The 21,588-nt window shown below is 41.3% G+C and overlaps 1 protein-coding gene across 1 annotated transcript in view; it reads right to left on the bottom strand.

Moving 5' to 3' along the window:
* Positions 1-19,502: 19,502 nt before the first annotated feature.
* Positions 19,503-21,588, bottom strand: part of CCDC171 (coiled-coil domain containing 171) — a gene marked incomplete at its 5' end in the record, with an annotated part of 157,865 nt that continues 155,779 nt past the window's right edge. The window contains one exon of the mRNA XM_082301536.1: positions 19,503-19,623. Coding sequence (XP_082157662.1) covers positions 19,582-19,623 — 42 coding nt within the window. The 3' untranslated portion in view covers positions 19,503-19,581. The remainder of the gene's footprint in view (positions 19,624-21,588) is intronic.

The following is a 21,588-nucleotide window of genomic DNA, read 5'->3' as shown; positions in this document are numbered from 1 at the left end:
GGGCTACATGGCAGGGGTAAAGGGACCCTGACATTTCACCTGTTTATTTTTAACAAAAAGAGATTTAAAACTTAACATTGAAAACAACTGGATAAACATAACGAACAGTTTCAAAACAAAACAAGCCACCCTCCTGAGTCTTTGAATGTCCAAACAGATTCTCTGGAACATCTTAAGGCTGACAGAAGGGAGACAGAACGCTCTGGGCATGCTTTGTGGGGAAACTGAGGCAGGAGAGGGTTTAATTTCTTCCCTCCCCCTTTTCATTCCCCCCTCAGCATCGGAGAGGAGTTGTAGGGAAAGGGAATTGTATAGGGAAGCCATGGGGTGACAAATGGATTAGGAATAAACTTAAGAAAGGGTTCATATTGGGTATAGGGTAAAAGGGGAAAGTAGGTTGTGGGCAGGGAAGTTGCTGGGATGGATATTGTTTATAGTTTTGTGCATAATGGCTGCCTTTGACTGGAATACCTCCAGGTCCAGTAACATTCACTGCTTGTAAACCCTTCTTTCCTTGCACTATATCAAACTGTACAACCTCCCCATCTCCTACACTTTGCAGGTAATTTTTAGGGTTATTCCTTTTAATGGCAGTTCTATGGATGAATAAATCTTCCCCTGTATCATCTCATGTTATAAATCCATAGTTGTTTTTTACATTGTACCATTTCACAGTTCCTGTGATTTTCATTGCTACAACTTCTCCTATCACGTGCTTGCGTGTTTGTAGTGGCTGCTGGTCCCGCATGGCTGCTGCCTCGCCAACTCCAATGTCTCTGTCGGGCCCTTGCGTTGCGGCTGCTCCGCGCCCTCCGAGCGGCGCTGCTCCGGCGTGTCTGGGCTCTGGCCCCGTGCCCTGCGAGCAGTTCCGCTCCGCCAACTCCACGCTGCTTTGAGAGCAGCCCCGTTTCAGCTTGGCACTGTGCAGCTTCTCGTGTCGCTATGGAAACCACCGCTTCTCCCTCCACAGGGCTCTCCAAGCCGTGTGCTCAGAGCGGGCTGCCACGCTGACCCCCGGTTCCTGGCTGCTCGTGGGGGCCGCCTCTCTGCTGCTCGTGGCCCACGGCACCTGTGGCACCTGTGGCATCGCTCCCTTGCTCATGGTTGAGTGGCCGGGGACCCTGAGACAGGGATGGGGTCTGCTATAAGGCGCACGCTCCTGAGGGGGCCGGGCGCATCCAGCACAGGCACCTCCGCTGGCACGGCTGCAGTCACGCGCTCCTGGGATGGCGACCACGCGGCCTCAGCCATGGGATTACGGCCACCCTCTGCTATAGGGGTAATGGGACCATACAAATGCTCCTCAAGAGCTTCACTGACCACGATGGATCCACGCAAGCGTTCAATCAGTAATGCATGTTCTGTTTGATCCTTCATCTCCAACAAGATCTCGTGCCAAAAACACTTGTGATAAGCTCGAGGATTTTCAGGAGGACTAATATCAAAAAGTAAGTCTTGAGAAATATAGAAGAAATTTTTGAAAAGCCAGTTAAAAAAATGTTCTAGATCTCCCGGAACAAATGCTTTCTTGTTTTGTTGTTCAAGGATTCCTTTAACTTCTAGATACATTTTTTTCTGTGACTCAGAGAGCCACATTTCCCATGATTCTTCCATAGTCCAGAGAGAATATCCAAACCAAGGTGAGAAGAGAGAGATCTAGAGTGGTTTTTACTCATGAATTTCCTGGCCTTAGGGATTGGTATCTTGCCAGCATTTCATCCACCAGCAACTAGTTTGGTGGATGAAGGAAGAACAGTGCATGGTTTTTACATTGACTTTGGCAGCATCTCCGACACTGACTACTGTAACATCATCACAGACAAGCCAACAAAGCACAATTTAAATAAATGACCAGTGAATTAAAAAGTGGCTGAATAATCAAGCCCAGTGCTGTTCAACATCTCCATTAATGGCCTTGAGAATGGGATAAAGTGCATCCTCAGCAGGTTCACAGATGATATAGAACTGGGCAGTGTGATTGATATACCAGGGCATTTTGCTGACAATCAGAGGCATTTCCACAAGAGAAAACTCTAGAAGTTCAACAAGGAGAATTTGAAAATCCTGTAACTGAGGAAGAATAACCCGAGGCACAAGTATATGCTGGCTACCCAGATGGAGATAATTTTTGCAGAAAAAGGTTTGGGGTTTCAACCAGCAGCACCCCTGCGGCAGCAATGCATTCTCACAGCATAAAAGGTCAACACTATCATGGGCTGCTTTGGGCAAAGATGGGTCAGCAGGCTGAGGAAGGTGAACATTCCACTCTGTTCAGCACTGGTGAGGCCACATGTAGACATACCATGGCCAGATCTGGGCTCCCCAGTACAAAATAGACATGGATATACTGGAGCAACTCATGCAGAGCAACAAAGGTACTGTACGCAGTATAGTACCTTTCATATGAGGAGCAGCTGAGAGACCTGGGCTTGTTCAGCCCGAAAAAAAGCCAGCCCAGGGGAGATGTCGAGCACCCACGTAAATACCCAACAGGAGAGAATGAAGATGAGGGAGCCAGATTTCTTTCTGTGGCGCCTAGTGACAGGACCAGAGGCAATGGGCACAAACTGAAACACAGGAGGTTCCCTTGGAACATCAGGAAACACTTTTTCACTGTGAGAGTGACACAGGTTGTCCAGAGGGGTTTTGAAGTCTGCATCGTTAGAGATATTCAAAGACCAACTGAACACAGACCAGGAAACCTGATTCAGCTGGCCCTGCTCTGAGCAGGAGTTTGGAACTAGATTTTAGAGGTCCTATACAACCTTAGTCATTCTGTAATTCTCTGATTTGTAAGCTAGTGGTTTGTTTACAGTTGTATGCTGCAAAAATTTATGAATTTGATCAAATAGTTCTGTGATTCATGAGAATGGTCACATCACTCATGTACTGGTATCATGGAATAGATGAAGTAATTATTATAAAACAGGAACATTGCCTAAACAAACCAAATGCTTTTGGGTACTTTAAGCTACAGACAGAGGGAATGAACTATAGCACCTTAGGACATGCTCATCCTCTCATTTGCTGTGGATACAAACCTCAGGTTTCAAAATGAGGAAGTTTCCCCTCCAATCTTTTACTAGACTGACAGCCACTCACATGTGTATTGGTGTGTCTCATCATTATTGTGTGTTATACACAATGTTTTTCATACCTGTGCCAAGTGAATGGATCAATTTTTAACGGCCTTAATTTTTCTATCACATTTCCTGTCCTCTAAGTTCCCATCTTGAAACATTTTTATTAATATGGTTAATTGGCGAGGCAGCAGTGACTGAAGTAACTCTGGAGGTGAGGCTTAGGTCACACTGTACAGGGGGAGCTCCATTCACAGGAGATATGAACAGCTCCAGGAAGCATGGCAAACGGGGGGGGGGGGGGGGGGAGGGAAGGGGCAAAGAGGGGCATGGCATAGCAGTGAGGGCATGGCACAGCGCTTTGCATGGCAACTCACACAAGCACAGCAAATAGCAGGGCCTCCTCTCCAACCATCCATGAGCAGCCAATAGAAGCAGCAAACAGACTGAGTAGCTTGTAAGGAAGAGCATCTTTTAGCCCCAATCTTTTTAGTGTACTAGTTCAAGGTTCCTCAGCTAAGGTGTTGACACGCCAAGCTAAATCCCATGTAGCTACAGAAGTCACTGAACCAGCTGTGTCAGAGGTCTCCAGACAGCCAGGCCTGATGATGGAAGATGTAGCTCTCCAGCTCACAGGCTGCCAAGAGTGCCTGATACTTTTCTGCAAGGCCAGGGTTGACAAACACTTTATTTTTCACAAGATGTGCTGTGGTTGAGGAGCTGTGTAACCAGAGGAGGGAGCTACAGGAAGAAGTGAACAGGCTATGAGCAAATGAGGAAGGGGCTGAGGATTATTTTCAGAGACACTACAGTCTCAAGGCTCTTGGGAGTCTCTAACTTCCATTGCCTGGAGAAGCAGATGGACTCTGAACCCTGCATAGTAATTGGTCCAGGGTCTGTTAGTCCAGGGTCTGTCGCAATGAAGACTGGAAGCAGGTCACAACATGTACCAGGAGGAAGGTTTGTCCTCCTTCTCAGAATCTGACAAGTAGGACTGGCACCATTTACAGCAGGTGTGAAGTAGGTGGCCTGACAACTGACGAGGCAGGTGAAGGTCCTTCTGGGATCAAGTGGCCTCCTAATGCAACAGCATCTGTATCCTGCATCATGACCTCCTACTAAGAGGAAAAGGAGGGTAGCTGTAATAGGGGACTCCCTTGTAAGGGGAATGGAGGGCCTGAAATGCAGACTGGACATAGCTCATGGATAAGGGACATTATTGGAAGACTGTCCAGTATATTTAGGCCTTGTGATTACTATTCTTTATTGGTTGTTCAACAGGGCAGTGATGAACTAACAAAGAGAAGTTCAAGGGCAATCAAAGAGAAGTCAGTGCTTTGAAAAGATTGGTAGAAGGATCAGGAACACAAGTTGTGATTTTCTCAATCCTTGTGGTAACAACACATGTTATTAATAGGAATAGGGAGATCCATCAGGTCAATGTGTGCCTCTTAGGCAGGTGTAATTGGAAAAAATTTTGGGTTTCTGACCATGTTCTACTCAACACCTGGTCTACTGACACCTGAAGAGATGCACCTTTCTCAGAGGGGAAGAAGAGTTCTAGCACAGGAGCTAGCAGGGCTTGTTGACAGAGCTCTAAACTAGCTTGGAAGGGGGAAAGGGACCAAACCAGGCTTGCCATGGTGAGCAATGGGATGGTGTGACAAAAGTTAAGGAAACAAGCACTCATGGGATCCTTCAATCAGCTTCATTGACGACAATGTGCCACACCTGAAATGTTTCTACACTAATGCATACCATATGAGGAACAAAAAAGACGAGCTGGAAGCTTGGCTCAGTCCCAGAGATTTGACATCATTTGCATAATTGAAAGCTGGTGGGATGAGTCCTGTGACTGGAGTGCCCTGATGAACAGGTATAGACTCTTTATAGGGAACAGGCAGGCCAGAAGAGGCTGGGGGGTGGCACTGTATGTAATGAAAAGGATATGTTCCTTTTGTTTCATTACATTGTATGTAATGAAAAGAATGTATGGGGCTCATAGTTGGCAATGACACAGTTGAGAGCCTCTGGATAAGAATCAAGGGACAAACAAATAATGCAGGTGTCATCATGGGACTCTACTATAGACCTCCTAGCCAGGACAATGATGCCAACGAATTATTCTTTGAAGAACTAAGTGATACTTCCAAGTCAACTGTCCTTGTCCTTATGGGGGACTTCAGCTTGCCAGAAATCAACTGGAAGCATCACACAGATGGTACAACCCGGGCCAGAAGATTCCTCAGAAACCTGGATGACAACTTTATGGAATAGGTCCTAGGGGAGCCAACTCAGAAAGATGCTTTCCTTGACCTCCTGCTTTTCAATGGAGAGGGTCTTTTGGATCAAAGTGGACACTGGTGGCTGTCTTGGTCATAGTGACCACAAAGTGATCGAGCTTAAAATATCAGCTGACAGCAGGAAAAGTGCTGGCAACAATTCAACTCCAGACATCAGGTGAGCAGATATCAGGCTGCTCAGGGAACTAGTGATTAATTTCCCCCAGGAAAATGTTTTTGCAGGTGCTTGGGTCCAGCAGTGCTGGTCACTTCTTAAACACCACCTTCTAAGGGGACAGGAGCAGGCAATTTCCAAATGTCTGAAGTCAAGCAGACAAGGCAGAAGGCTGGCTTGGCTGAGCAGGAATCTTGTCTTGGAAATAAGACAAAAAAGGAAAATGTATGACCAGTGGAAGCAAGGTCAGGTGGCATGGGAACAGTAAGAGGTGCTGATGACCATTGTAGGGAGAAAATTCATGTGGCCACAGATCAACTGGAAATGAAGCTGGCCAGAACTCTGGGAGCAATAAAAAGAGATTTTTCATACATATTAATAGCAATAGGCAGCATAAAAATAATACTGGCTTATTACAGCTGGTGAAGGGGTCAGCAGCTCTGACCCAGGAAGAGGTGACCAGCCCGGGGAGATGGTCCCGAAAGGAGTCGCCTTCCCGAGGCCGGGTGTCTTCCCTCAGCTGCTGGCAGGAGGGCCCTTGCAGAGGCTGTCAGCTCTTTAGTGATTATCAGCTCGTGATTCCAGCTCAGCTCTGCAGGGCAGCCTCCAGGCCAAGCCAGACCAGAGAGAGAGACGAGAGGTTCGTGTGGCTGGTTCCACACGAAGGTAGCTTTATTGTGGGTCCCCTCCGGCGAAGGGGAAAGCCAGGGACGAGAACCCTCTCTGAGCCCCACAGGGCCAGAGGGCTTGCTTTTATAGGGATACAGGGGATGGGTGAAAGCCAATGGGTTACAAAGGATCTGCAGAGTGTCTCCTAAAGGATTGTGGGTCTGTCTTTTCTCGCCATGACCAAAGAAGTGGTTGCCTTTCCAGGGAGTCCTGCTGGGCGATTGCGAAATTTCTTAGCAGAGATCCCTCCAGGGCAGGGACTGGGCATATCCCACACTGGCCCATTACAGGATGAGGATGGTCGCCTCACAAACAAGGATGAGGACACTGCAGAGGTATTTAATGCATTCTTTGTCTCTGTCTTCAACAGCGATGATGGACTAAGGGGGTCCCAGTGCCCTCAGCTGGAGGACCATGACAGAATTAAAAATTCCCAATCAACCCTGAACTTGTGTGGGATCTGCTGCTCCTGCCGGATCCCTACAAATCTATGGGGCCTGATGGGATTCATCTGAGAATCCTCAAAGAGCTGGCTGATGTCATCACAAAACCTCTCAATGATTTTTGAGAGGTGTTGGGAATCCAGAGCAGTCCCAGCTGACTGGAAGCTGGTGAACATTGTCCCAGTTTGCAAGAAGGGCAAGAAGGACTCTGAAAAATACAGGCTTGTCAGTCTCACTTGAGTAACTGGCAAAGTAATGGAGAAGACTATTCTGAGAGCTATTAAAAGCACCTAAAACACAATGCAATACTTGTTAATAGCCAGCATGGCTTCATGAGGAGGAAGTCCTGCTTATCAGACCTGATTTACTTTTATGACAAGGTAACACACCTGACTGACCAGGAGGTGCCAGTTGATGTAATCCTTTTGGATTTCAGTAAAGCTTTTGGTACCATCTCTCACAGGATCCTTCTGCACAAAATGTCTGGCACACAGCTGGATAAACACATCATGTGATGGGCGAGCAACTGGCTCACAGGTCGGGCACCAGGGGCTGCAATGAATGGGATGACATCAGACTGGGGACCTGTCACTAGTGGGGTTCCACAGGGCTCCATCCTCAGCTCTGCGCTTTTCAATATATCCATAAATTATTTGGGTGCAGGACTGAAGGGATACTGAGCAAGTTCGCAGATGATACAAAATTGGGAGGAGCTGTTGACTCCCTCGAAGGCAGGAAGGCCCTGCAGAGAGACCTTGACAAATCAGAGGGCTGGGCAATCACCAACCATGTGAAATTCAACAAGGGAAAGTGCTGGAATCTGCACGAGGGATGGGGCAACCCTGGATGTATGGACAGACTGGGAAATAAGGTGCTGGAGAGCAGTGCCATGGCAAGGGACCAGTGGGTCCTGGTCAGAGGCAAGTTGGACATGAATCAGCAGTGCCCTGGCAGCCAGGAGGGCCAGCCCTGTCCTGGGGTGCATCAGGCACAGCATTGACAGCCTGGCAAGGGAGGGGATTGTCCCACTCTGCTCTGCACTGGGGCAGCCTCACCTCGAGTGCTGGGGCAGTTTCAGGCACTGCAATATGAGAGACATTAAACTGTTAGAGAGTGTCCAAAGGAGGCCAGTGAGGATGGTGAAGGGCTTTGAGGGGAAGCTGTAGGAGGAGTGGCTGAGGTCACTTGGTTTGTTCAGCCTGGAGCAGACTGAAGGGGGACTTCATTGCAGTCTACAGCTTCCTTGTGAGGTGAAGAGGAGGGGCAGGCACTGATCGCTTCTCTGTGGTGACCAGTGACAGGACCCAAGGGAATGGCCTGAAGCTGTCTCAGGAGAGGTTGAGGTTGGATATTAGGAAAAGGTGTTTCACCCAGAGGGTTGTTGAGCACCAGAACAGCCCCACAGGGCAGTGGTCACAGCACCAGCCTGACAGAGTTCAGGAAGTGTTTGGACAGTGCTCTCAGGCACATGGTGTAACTCTTGGGGCTGTCCTGTGCTGAGCTAGGAGTTTGATTTGATGATTCTTTTGGGTCCGTTCCAACTCAGCATATTCTGTGATTCAGTGTTTCTGTGGTATGTGTATGGCAGAATTTGATTCTTTTAAGAAAAGCATCTGAGTTCATGTAATAATGGTAAAATAATATCTTTGGGGATAGGACAGCTGTTTTAAGACAAAACCCTCACAATATGTATAACCAGGGCAAAGATAATGCATTAAAATACTACTTAGAATTGACTTATGTTGGTGGTCAAAACAAGAAAACTGGAGTATCAGGTTTACAACCCAGTTGACTAACGCTATCTTTCTGATAGGATATTTAAACTCTGCTCTAATATAGGAGGAATTCTAGAAACACTCTAAGTTGTACTACCTGGATCTACTTTCTTCCTTCATTCATTCTCACAGAGTACTCCTTCATTCTGGAAAAGGAAGAATTTTGATTGTGAAAATAAATATACATATGCACACACAACAGAAAAAAAAAAGCAGATGTACAGGAAATGGAGAACAGGAAACTAGAGGGTAAAAAAAAAAAAAAAGCTTGTGGAAGCCATGCAGAAATATCCATCACAAGACTTTTCTTAGGGCTACAGTCCAGATTCCAGTCTACAGTCAACCCAAGTACCTCTACACACTTCATCTTCATGTCCCTAAGTTTCATATCTTCCTGAGGTCCTCAGACTTGTCTATAAAAATTATAGTATCTAAATTGGATGTTCATTGACAACTGGTTTAATCAAAAAGATGACTAATGCTTGTTCAAAGAAATAAGTTTGCATTTGACTAGCTCACATGGTGAACTGTAACTGCTCTGTGAACTTTCTAAGAGGTTCTTGTAGACTCAGACAGAGGTAGAAACCATTTCAGTTATTAAAAGAAACTAAGTCTTTTTTGTGCAGCAGCAGAAAAGAAGAAACTCCTCCCTTTCGAATTATAAATCTTTATAGTGCAATTCTTTATGGCTAGGAAGAGAACTTCAGACACTTTTCAAATAACCTCAACTGTTTAATCCGTACCCTTTAGGAAGTCAAGCTGTGTGTGTACGTGAGACAGAAACATTTTTGCTGAAATAGGAAGAATGATATGGTTCTCCTCAACCCAGTGTAAAACTACCCAATTCTTACAGGGGAAGCAACCTGTATTTCCTTTGCAGAGAATGGCATTATATGGCTTGTGAATCTTCATCCTTTTGTAGTCTGGTTAGAACCTGTGATAACAGGGGACCGTGGTAGGCAAATGGACGCTACATCCATTAACAAAGGTATTAGGTTTTACCTAAGCAGAAAAGCAGCAGCTTCTAAGTTTAGCTTACAGAAAAACAAGCCTGAGCCATTCATACGAGATCCTATTTATCACTTCCTTTTAAATTTACTGTTACTCCAGTCAGTTGAGTCAGGGTGTCTTTTCCTAGGTTTTAAGCAATTTGTTTGATATTCTAGCAAATCCAATATCTCAGTAGTAACATTCATTGATTTCCCTACCTTTTCCTGTGCAGTGCTCAGCCACTCATACAGTCACAAAAGTGCAACACAAACAAGTATTCCACAAATGCTCAGTGAAGACTTTTGATGTAGTTACAGTTGTAAAGGTGTTTCACACTGGAGAAAATTTGCATTTTCAGTAAATTAAGACACATTCACAGGCTGCAGGACATTAATACAATAGATATAACAATGAACAGATGTTGCAGATTGATAACGTTTTTCATCTGAGAGTGAAAACATTTTTTTAAGGTACTGGAGTAAAACTGGTAGAAATTTGGTCTTAATGAGAATTTACAATCAGACTCCTGGACAAAGGAATTCCATCTCAAAGGGTAAACTGGGAGATTTTTTGTTTGTTTCTTTTTGGTTTGACTGTTGTCATTGTTGTTTGGGGATTTTTTGTTTGTTGGTTTGTTTTGGTTTTACAAGTAGCAATTGACATTAAACATAAAGTGTTTTCTTTCTCTTTTTCTTATAGGGAGCCACAGCAGTATTTGGTGTCCAAATCCTAATTTATTGATAAAATCACAGGAGCCTCTCTTTAGAAATAACCAGAGCCTGAACAAGGCTATGGAACTCCTCTGAACCTAATTCACTGGTTTTCTTTTCTTTCTGATCCTTCACAATTAAAGCTGCTTCTAAATATTCTTTCCTGTTATACATTATTTTCCTAAATTAGAGCATCCATTAGGAAAACATTATGACAATTTTTCTAACTGGTCAGTTTTACATATCTTTTTCTTGGAGCTTTTTGGCCAAATGACTTGCTCTGCTTTGTAGTTAGCCTAAGATATTTGGCTCACTCTTTTAAAAAGGGGTTTTTTTACAATGCCAAACAATAAATTCTTTACACTTTGCTGTTAATAATTGACTTTCCCCTTTTTTCTTGCTAATAATTTAACAAATTATGCCTTGATAGAGGCTAAAGAGTTCAGCAAGCAACAGCTGGTTCTACCCGACTGCTACAAGTGCTTCTGGGAAAAGTAAGTAGTTCAGGGCAAGGCACACAATATGTGCACACACCCCACAGACTTAAGTAAAATACAGCATTAACATGTTCAAAAAGCCAATACCTAATTCATATGTTCGTATACAGATGCATTGCATGGACAATTAGACTTTGAAATACAGGAGGTTCCCACAAGTCTCCTTATGGCTTCATACCTCTGTATTGCTCAGTGCTCTTTGCAGCACAGTTGTGAGTTTCTGGAAGCTAGAAAGAACTGCTTTTTGCCCTTGAGCCAGTGGTAGAGAGAATTAAGTCCCCACAGGTCAGAGCTCTATAGGTCTTACTTGCTGAACTATACAGCTCTTTGTAGTACACAACAGACTCAATGCAGACCTTGGAAGAAGACATAGATCTGCAAATGTCACCAGTCATTCCTACATGAAGCAGTTAATCTGCTTCTGACACTTTCATAATATCTTAGACATGAGGAGAAAACTAAATATATTTAGCTAGACCCATTAAGGCAGGTCCTTAAGTAAGCTTAAATGCTGCTACTAAAAAGCTGACTATTACAACTTTCCACAAAATCACTCTTCGTGATTTACTATTCACACAAGATTCAAACACTTAGTTATTCCCTTAGAAGGCCAAGTGTGATGTACCAATGTCACCTAATAAGATAGTATAAGGATCAGGAAATTCACCAAATGCATCAAAAGTTTTCTACAAGCTAGGTCCATTTGCAATTGCAAGCTTCAAGCAGGCTGGCTGATGTCAACTTGGAAAATGACATGGGCTTGAAAAAAATTTTTTGAAAGTCATAACTCATGAGCATTTGCAAACTCATTTCCAAGACAGAATCCTAATGACTTCCAGAAACCACCCTGCAGTCATGAGAAAAATCCTGGAAAGCTCAGAGTCCAAAAGTGTAACAAAGTCCTATGGGACAAGACAAACAGCATGCAGACTACTCCAGCCAAAATAAGAAAGTATAAAGCAGCTGTCCATATGAGGGCAGTTACTTTGGAATAGTTACTCTACTGTGCAAAAGCACACCACCAAATATATCCTACCCTGTGTGCGCACAAGCTTTTGTAAACTAATGTTTGTTGCTTCCTGTATTTCTCTTCAAAAGCTTTTGAGTCCACAATTTGCACTATTTTGTACATCTCAACTGCCAAACCAGCATCTCTTCCCTCTTGGGGGTTTAAAGCTGGCTTAAAAGAAGACTTAACACTGAGAAGTATTCAGAGAAAGAATATGAAGTTACTTTTTCCAAACTTATACAAAGACAAGAAGAAAAGCCACCGGTGCGTCCTAAGGCCAGATTATAAAAGCTGTCAGAAGGCACTTCTATAACAAAACTTTTTTCAGGAGTTGGCTTTGTACTTTTCAAGGTACATTTACTAACTTGTGTGACACATCCAACAAAAAACCCCTTGAGATTAATTAATTTGTCTAAAGACTCAATAATTAAGTCTTGCCAGTTGTCTCAAGAGGCAGTCTGAAAAGATATACAACAAAACCAAGCCTAGCTCACGTTTCCTGTCAGTGTATTATGGATATTGCCACCATTTAGACAGTACAGGATTCCTGCGCCAGCAGAGTATGACTTTTCTGTCTTGCACACTGGTTTCTCTAAAGCAGCACGATATGTCAGTGTATACTTTGCTGAAGAGAACTTTCTGTCAACAATCAGTGTTTCATTGGCATTAATGTGCAGTAAAAGACAACGAAGCATGACTCAATTAAACCACCAAATACTGCATTTAAATAACATTAACCCCTGACATTTTAAAAGAACAGTGCAGGATTTTAGCTGCATGACTCTCGTTAAGGTCAGTGCTTTAATATATACAGCTTCCCACCCCAAATGTCTGACATAAATTTGTTTCAGAAAGCCAATTGAGAATGAAGCTTGAAACCAGGATTTATCTACTACTGCAAACATTGCAACTAAGATTTCTCCCATGCTATTTTTTATGGGAACAAATTTTATTAACCTTCACATGGTGTTGAGGTAGGAAATGATTTAATATTTAATTCACAATTCTCTTGCTTTTGTTTTGATAATTACCTCATGGACTGAGGTTTAAAAATTGTTTTCAAAAGCTTTTTAGTCAGCAAAAATCTCAAATGATATATATGAATGTCACAGGATGGAGTGTAGCTTTGCGTTCGTCCTCATGTGTGCTAGTAGAATCCCATGCATTAGAAAGACTTTATGTCTTTATGAAGTCTTGATGGCAAGTCAACACAGCATACACTGAAAGTTACTGAAACTCTTGCCTGATCCATACAAAAGTTCCCCCCACTTATTTTGCTATGCACATGTGCCAGATTTTTAACCCTAACAGCATTTTTCCTGTATTGTGTTTCTACATTACATCTACAGGTTTATGCCTTTCTTAATTGTACTTCTCACAAGTACAGTGTTTATGATGCTTGTTTCCAGGAAATTTAAGACCACACCACTAGTGTGAACTAAACCATTCAGACATCTACAAGTCAACAGTTAGTGGGGCTGCTATATGGGTTAGCTGTGTATCCCACAAACAGAAATGTAGTTATTTAAACATAATTAGCATTGCTTTAATTTTGAACAATCTCCCTGTTACTATCATGCAGTTGGAGATTAAAAATATTTATTTACCAAGAAAAATAAAGGATACTCATACAATAATGGTGACAATACTTGCGCTTAAAATCTAATCTTTAAATGTAACATTTTCTACTTTTTAATTACTGACTTTCATGGGATTAGTCAAAACAAAATCCAACCTCTTATGAAGCTTTAATCGGACACAGTAGAGCCATGAGAAGGCAATCTGATATCAGTAATAATTATTAGGACTATTTTCTTACAAAGAGACAAAAAACATGGTACAGTAGAGGTGGTAAATGAAGAACTGAAGAAAAATTATTCAGTGCATCTCTCTACCTTCTGCTGAGCATTCCTTGGAAACAATTTAGTTTTCAGACACTTCCTCATATTTTGCTTTGTCCTTGTTCAATTTTATTCATCAGTCACTGGACACCAGAAATAGCAGACAAAGATTCAGTTTCATATGCATTGCTGAATGGCTGGTTTGTAAAGCACTGAACTGCAATACATAAAATTATATAAATTGCCCAAAATTCCTACATGATGCTCCCCGTGACAGCGATCAGATCCATGTTAGCATGACAAAGAGCATGTCACCTTCCACCTCTCATTGAAGGACAATTTGCAGAGACCTAATTGAAAGTCACGTCTAAGTCTGTAAAACTGAAGTCACAGCAGAGTCAGAGTACTTATCAGAAAATGTAAGCTTTCCAGTTTAAACTTTGTACATAAAGATGTTAAATAATTTATGCAAAAATCGCTGTAGATTCCACTGGTTTAGCTGAATATTCATCAAAGAGGAAAGAAGACACTTAAGCATTTTCTGAGGAAATACTGAGGTATATTTTTAGGCCATATGGAGAGTATGATGCAAAATGGTTGTCCAAAAATTATCAGATTACAAAGACCAAAGGGAAGTCAAGTTTGACAAAATGTACTAATTTCATACTGGGCAGGATGAAAAGTTAGGGAAGAATGTCCTGATAGATTCTTTTGTTAGTTTGGATTTCAAGGCCAAGCAACAACATAATGGAGAGAGAAATGCTGAGTTAAGCTTGGTATTCCATCACCAGCAGTAGAAGAGAGGTGCACTTCACATACAGATTTGATCCAAACTCTGAAGCTGCCAGGGGCTTTTTGGGGTTTATTCACTGGAGAATAATCAAAGAGCTACAAAACACATCACGAGAAAAATGCTACTAAAGCAATTTTGTATAGAAGAGAGTTTAAATATTTTTTTAGGAGCTAAGTTATAGCACATGCAAATTTATCTCAAAGCGCTGGAAAACCTTTCAAGTACAGAATGACAGCAAAATGATCAGATGCTCTTGTAAGTAATCAAATGATCAAACTGACCTAATTGACAAAGAGGTTATATAAAATATTGCATTTCACTTAATCCAGGGCTTTAGCAGTGTTTGGAAACTTGGGAAGCCATTTACAAAATAAAATGTCCCACTTGTTGAGTAAGGAATTATGGACTAGATACATGGACAGTAAGTCAGCTGCAAAACTGTCTGAACCAGTGAGCTCAAAGGATTGTGATCAATGGCACAAAGTCCTTCTGGAGGCCAGTCATTAGTGGTGTACCCAAGGGGTCAATACGGGGACCAGTACAGACTCATAACATTGTTAATGGCCTGGATAGTGGCACCCAGTGCAAAATACACAAGTTTGCAGATGATACTAAGCTGGGAGAAGTGGTTGACAGATCAGAAGGGTTTGCTGCCATCCAGAGGGACTTTTGACAGGCTGGAGAAGGGCTGACAGGAACGTGATGAAATTCAAGTAAAGAGAAGAAAGGCTGCTCTGCCTGGGGAGAATAGCCTCCAGCACCAGGACAGGAGGGGGACCCGAGACTGTCTGGGGACTGACTGTCTGGAGAGCAGTTTGGCAGAAAAGTACCTGGAGGTTCTTGGTCTTCCTCTTCTACCATGAGGCAGAAATGTGCCCTGGCAGCAAAGCAGGCCAACAGCCCCCCTGGATCAGGAAGAGAGCTGCCAGCAAGTCAAGGGAGGCAATCTCTCCCCTCTATCCAGCGCTGGTGACTCTGTATCTGGAGTAATGGCTCCAGTCCAGAGCTCCCTAGCACATGAGAGAGATGGAAGTGTGGGTCCAGTGAAGGACCAAAAAGATGACTAATAAAATGACTGGAGCATCTGTCATATGAGAAGAGGTGAAAGAGCTGTGTTTTTTTTATCCTGTAGAAGAGAAGGCTCAGGGAGATCTTACCAACTTGTGTAAATACCTGTAAAGAATATGGAGTCACACTATTCTCTGTGGTGCCTAGTGACAGGACAAAAGGCAGTGTTCAGCAACCTGTTGTAGTTGTATTCTCAGCAGCGGTGCTGGAATATGTGATCTTCAGAGGTGCCTTCAAACCTCAGCTCCCTTGGACTAACTTGGTAAAGGCATTCAAGATCTTTTACAATGGAGGATACTCCCATAAATGTCTATCCAACTTGAGAGGCAGTAAAGGTTCTGCTGCATTTGCAAATAGTTGTGGGAGGCAGGAGCCAAAAAACCCCTCTGTACTACTGGTGTAGTAGGAATTGCTTAGAGTATGTGGAGTGATAATACAGTCAGTCCAATAACCAAAATCTTTGCTGAGAAAGATATACATATGTATACACACAGGCACACACACCAACTTGTACTAACAGCTATAAAACTTACTGCAGGGAAGAAATAATGTATCTCACAGTCTCTTTTCAGAGATGTGTTGCTTGGTGGGTAAATAAATTAGTATTAATTTTGAGACTGATCAGAAAAGCCAATTATTTGTTGCACCACATTCAAAACCCATGGAGAATATTTTAGCCCCACCAAACATGGGCTTTCTTATACAGAAACTGGTTGTTCTTCTGGAGGAGTGTTGATGATGAAGCTGAGATTATACAAGTGGAACTAGTTGTCCTCAAATTCTAGGCCCTAAAAATGAAAAGCTTTGTAAGTAAGGATCAAGGTCTCGAGCTCTGTAATTTTCAAAGCAAGGCAGCGCAGATGGTACATAACAGGATGTTCATTTGAGAGCTACTGTTACTGAACTGTGTTGCCACATTCTACACAAGCATGACTTTTATTGTGTCCCCAAAAGATAGGGAAAAATATGCTTTGTAAACTACAAACTACATTTGTAAACTACTAACAGGGGATCTTCTATTTATTTGGAATTTATCACAATTTCAATTTACCAAATGCGTGGAAAAGCAACTCAGGAGTATCACACTAAAGGTAATCCAGTTTACTACTCTCAGCTTCTTCACAATATAAGAAAGAGAAGATTTTGATTACAAATGGGACATCTGACAGCCAAATAAAAGATATTTCAAAGTCCCTTCCAAGTGGATAGCTTTAAGAAAAATTGTATGTAACCCAATATTTAAATAGAATGAATGAAGTAGATGTTCTCCTTCAATGAAAACTTACAAACTAGTTCTTGTGAGAAATGATAGCTTGTTAGACCATTCCTATTAACTACAGTCAGTTTGCCATTGTTATGGTCCCCGTGAAATCGCATAAACCCATGACTGGAGCTGTAACTGGAATAACTGGAGGAGATAGTCCTACTCTCAATAGGATATGGATTTCAGAAAGTAATCCTTTTTCTGTCTCTACATGCACAATATCACATAGACTTGCAATGATGGGGAAAGGACAAGTAGGCTGCAAATCTTCAGCAGTTTGAGACCACATAGCAAAAAATAGGCACTTTCTTTCTCAAACTATAGAGTACCATGAGAATATACTTTAAAAAGTAAAGTGCTTAAATGCATCTATACGCAGTAGAGAGGAAAATGATCAGTGAGATATATTCTTTCATTCTTCATATTAATGTAACAGATCTTTGACATTAAATTTGGAAGAGCAGAATACAGTACTTGTGGTGCCTTTAAGAATAGTCACTGTCATTGGAAGAGTGGAGCCAAGACAACTGGAGGAAAATGAAAACTTCTTTCTTCAGTATTCAAGACTAAATACATAAAGGAAAGGAATGTTCTTCCTCTGTCAGCTCTCACATGTAAGAATTCTTCAGGATTTATTATTTGGCATTTCATGGCTCTGTATTATGATACACACATACATGCACGTCATGGCTGTGAGCAATGGACTGTACAATAGAGAATACCTGAAAATTTGGAGCTACCTTAGATTTAAGGTCTTCTGTTGAAAATTTAAAGGCATATTAGGAGTGGATTGGTTTGTTCAGGCTGGAGGAGACTGAAGGGAGACCTCACTGCAGTCTACAACTTCCTCAAGAAGGAAAGAGGAGGGGCAGGCACTGATCTCTGCAGTGACCAGTGACAGGACCCAAGGGAATGGCCTTAAGCTGTGTGAGAGGAGGTTTAGGTTGGATATCAGGAAAAGGATTTTCACGCTAGAGGGTGGCTGGGCACTGGAACAGGCTCCCCTGGGAAGTAGTCACAGCACCAGCCTGAGAGAGTACAAGATGCATTTGGACAGTGCTCTCAGGCACATGGTGTGACACTTGGGATTGCCCTGTGCAGGGCTAGGATTTGGACTTGGTGCATTGTGGGTCTCTTCCAACTCAGGATATTCTATGATTCTAGAGTACCTGAAAACAAGGGTAGTTGGAAGATTTGTTCATTTTAAGTGGTATATCATTTATGTAAATATTCTTTTCTATCCAAAGTATTTTGGATAGAACTTCAGTAGTAGTCATGAAGCCTTAGAAACAAATCCTATATTTGACATATTAGAAGAAATTACAAATTCCATAATGCATAATAGTATTTTTCTAATGTATCACTGGCCCATACTGAGAAACAATCTATTCTATAGATTTTGCATTCAATCTTTTTGTCAAAAACTACACAGCACATCAAAAGTTAATAGCACTAGGGAGTTCTGTGATTAATATGAAAACAAATGGTATATTACAAAATTTCTTTTGTTCTTCATTCACAATGATGAAAATGCTAGGATTTAACCTTTAAGGGTTAAAGAGTTTAATCAATGTCAATGTCTGATCTTCTGAAGGCGATAAAGAACAGTCTGTCTAGCGATACCCAACAGAACATCACTTTGTCAAGCCACAAAGCACCCAAAAGCTTGTCAAGTAAGTTACCAGAAACCTCTTTGTGGTTAGAACTCAGCTCCTTCCTGCTTGACCTATTATTTGATATTTGACCACTTGGTTGCAAGACACTTGCTCTTTCCAGCTGAAATGTCACTGGGGCATCTTGTCAGCTCCCCGACATCTCGGCCTGACATACAATTTTACTTTTGTGTGCTACAAGGCAGAAAATGCAGGGCAATGGCCTTGCTTTAAATTCTGTCAGCATCAAAGATGGGCGTCACTCTTGGGTCCTACCAACAACAACAAAAAAGGAGTCTATTTGAAGGTCAAAACAGCCATTACTTTTTAGTCTTTCAGTTTAAACTAAATACATTACCTGCAACACTGGTTTGGGAACTGTCCTTATAAAGTATATAAACATATCATCAGAAATCCTCCCTCCACAATTGTTCTTCTTTCTTATGAAATGCAGACTTGATAAAAGGGTGAGTTTTCAGTGCCTGCAGGGACCAGATTCAGTGGTTAACTTAACTTGTTCAAATAGGCAAGTGGTATCATGTAGCTTTACAAGGAGCAACCTGACCTTCTCACATTGACCAGCAGTGACATTATTGTGCAGGAAGAGAAGCAGTCACATCATTTCTGTTTTGCACAACCTGCTTAAAGTTTGCAACTAAATGCTTGTCTTCAGTTGAGCTGACAAGAGAAAAGAGGGGGCTCAGTGAACCATGGCAGGGCTGCCATGAAATGACAGGAATCATTGGCATACATTTCAAATAGCTCTCTCAATCCTATTAAAGTATTGCAGTCCTGCTTTAAAATAGACAAGTATGAAACAACTTTGATAGATAGAGACTAAAATGGCTTATTGATTTTTTTTTTTAAGACTGAGGAAAATTACCCAAAATGTGTCATTCTTTAACATTTAAAAATATACTACATAAAAAATGAACAACAGCAATAAATAAAAGTTTAAAGAAATAACTGCTTCAGTATGCAAAACCGACAAGTGCAGAAATGTGAACATACAAATGCACATTTTCATAAAACCATAAAATTAATGTCAAAAAATACAAGCGCTGAACTCCAGTTCAAAGATAGCAACAAAATTACACTTTAATGGCATCATTTTACATTAATACAATTTTTCCCTTCTAGAAGATTATTGATACTAAGAATCTGAAAATCCATTTTTCATTGTTCTTCTGGGATTGGATGTGACATCCAGGCTGAAGATACAGATTGAAGACAGAGAACTGTCTCTGTTTTGCATAACACTGTAGGATGGATGTGTCAGGTTCAGCTTGCAATGCCAAAAAGTCTGGGATAGAACTCTGGTCAGGCTGAATTTCTAGCTTGGAGCCATGCTGATGTTTGAACTACCTCTTGTTTCCTGGAATGATAAATAAAGAATAAAAAAACAACCAAAAGAGAATCTACATTTACTGTTAAATTCCTTTCACAAAGGTATGTATATGAAGTATTTGCAAGTGTTTGCTTCTTGTTTTAAACACTTACTTTGGTACCTGAGAACCAACAGTCATATTTAATAAAAAGAAACAAAGGACATTTTCTCAGGTATTCCTCACTAGTAAGTGTTAGAAAACAATAACCTACTTTATTTGAACTGCTACAAATACTTATCGAGAACTTTTACCCCTGTTCATTATAATTACCAGATTTCTTTTTTATCAAATAAACAAACTTTTTCCACAGTCTCCCTGTCACTGTTACTAGGAAACATATGTCATGCTAACCATGGAAGGCATTTGTTTACTTTTAAATGTATTTTATCATCAATTGAAATCATACACTTAATACTATTCAAATGTTAGCCTGTTAGAAAATGCCCAGAAAATATACACTGAATGTACATTGATGGGAACATGACTCATACTTCAATAAGTCTCAACATTCAGTCAAACAGATATAAAGGTTAGACTAGTTAAAATTCAACATTAAAGAACTTCCAGGACCAAAACATCAGGCATCCTACTTTGAAAGATTATGGATAATATTAGTATATCAGTACTAATAATTCTTTAAAAAATTGTAAAGAAAGACATTCTGTATTCCCCTAAACAAATAAAAGAAAACTCAATGCCATATTGCTCTTCTTCCCTTTACCAATGCACTACAAGATGTGAAAATAACAAACATTTCATCAGGTTTTAACATATGTGAAAGCATCACATGCAAAGCATAATTATGGAATAAAAAAATTAACACACTAAATGACCATTCAGTATCTTTGGGCTTAAAACACTCTCTCTTCAGCATTTAAGGAAGAGTATACATGGATATATAAACACATACACACACTGAGGCATAAACCCATATATACAGACACACAGATTCCAATACACATACTCATAGATATCTGGAGAGAAGCTGAAGGGTATGTGTATATTCATATTCCAACAAATCCAGTCTCAATCATGCATATAAAGACACATTCATGAAAGATTCCCCTTTCCTCTTACTGTTGCTGAAGAAAAATCAATTGTTGCCTCTAACACCTACTTCAACAGTTCCCTTTGATATGGACTCTTTTTATTTCCTGATTCACCACAAGCTGTATTGCAGCCACTGTAAACAACCAGATTATGTTAGACCTTCATTAAGAACCCATACAGTAGCAAATTTAGATGACTGTTTCAAGTACATAGTTAGAATGAGGTCGCACCTTGAGTTTTTCTAAATTATAGTGCAGATGAGGATGAGATAACCAGCAGGACTAGCAGGTAAGATCTGTAACACTCTGGTTTTTCCGTCCTTCTGCGGTCAACTCTCTACCAAATTAGAACTGCTAAAAAGCCAATGCACAAATGAGATTTGCTCCATTTGTACCAGCAGACCTGAAATGGGATCTCAGTGAAGGCTACTACACCAATTAACAGTCTGTTGTTCTTTGTATACTTTAATCAGCTGACCACACACACAAAATTCTCTCTAAAGTAAGACCATTCATAAAACCATTACTACAGTATTGAAATACGCAAACAACTTGTGATGTTCCAAAAAAACTTCCACATGTAAAAAAACTTATATCAATAAGCTGTAAGGTACAAATGGGTTTTACTCTGGATAACAAATACTGAAGACAAATTTAAACATATTGGTTTTTACTGCTTTCAACTGGGTTGAAATTAATCAGCATACCACAATGAATGAAAAACCTTATGCTATGATTACACGTGCATATTACTCTTTTCCAAGCTGTAGTGAGGGGTTTTTTTTCTGAAGAATATGGCATCAACATCCCAGTAAAGAGATAAGAAATCAGATTTCCTTTGAGAGTTGCAAAAAAAATGTATGAAACTTAATGATTGGCAGCAAGTCAATAGACTATGTTACT

Source organism: Coloeus monedula (assembly GCF_965178545.1).
Source record: "Coloeus monedula genome assembly, chromosome: Z".
Taxonomy (NCBI): Eukaryota; Metazoa; Chordata; class Aves; order Passeriformes; family Corvidae; genus Coloeus; species Coloeus monedula.
The sequence above is the reverse complement of the archived record's forward strand: the minus strand, read 5'-3'. Positions and strand labels throughout refer to the sequence as shown.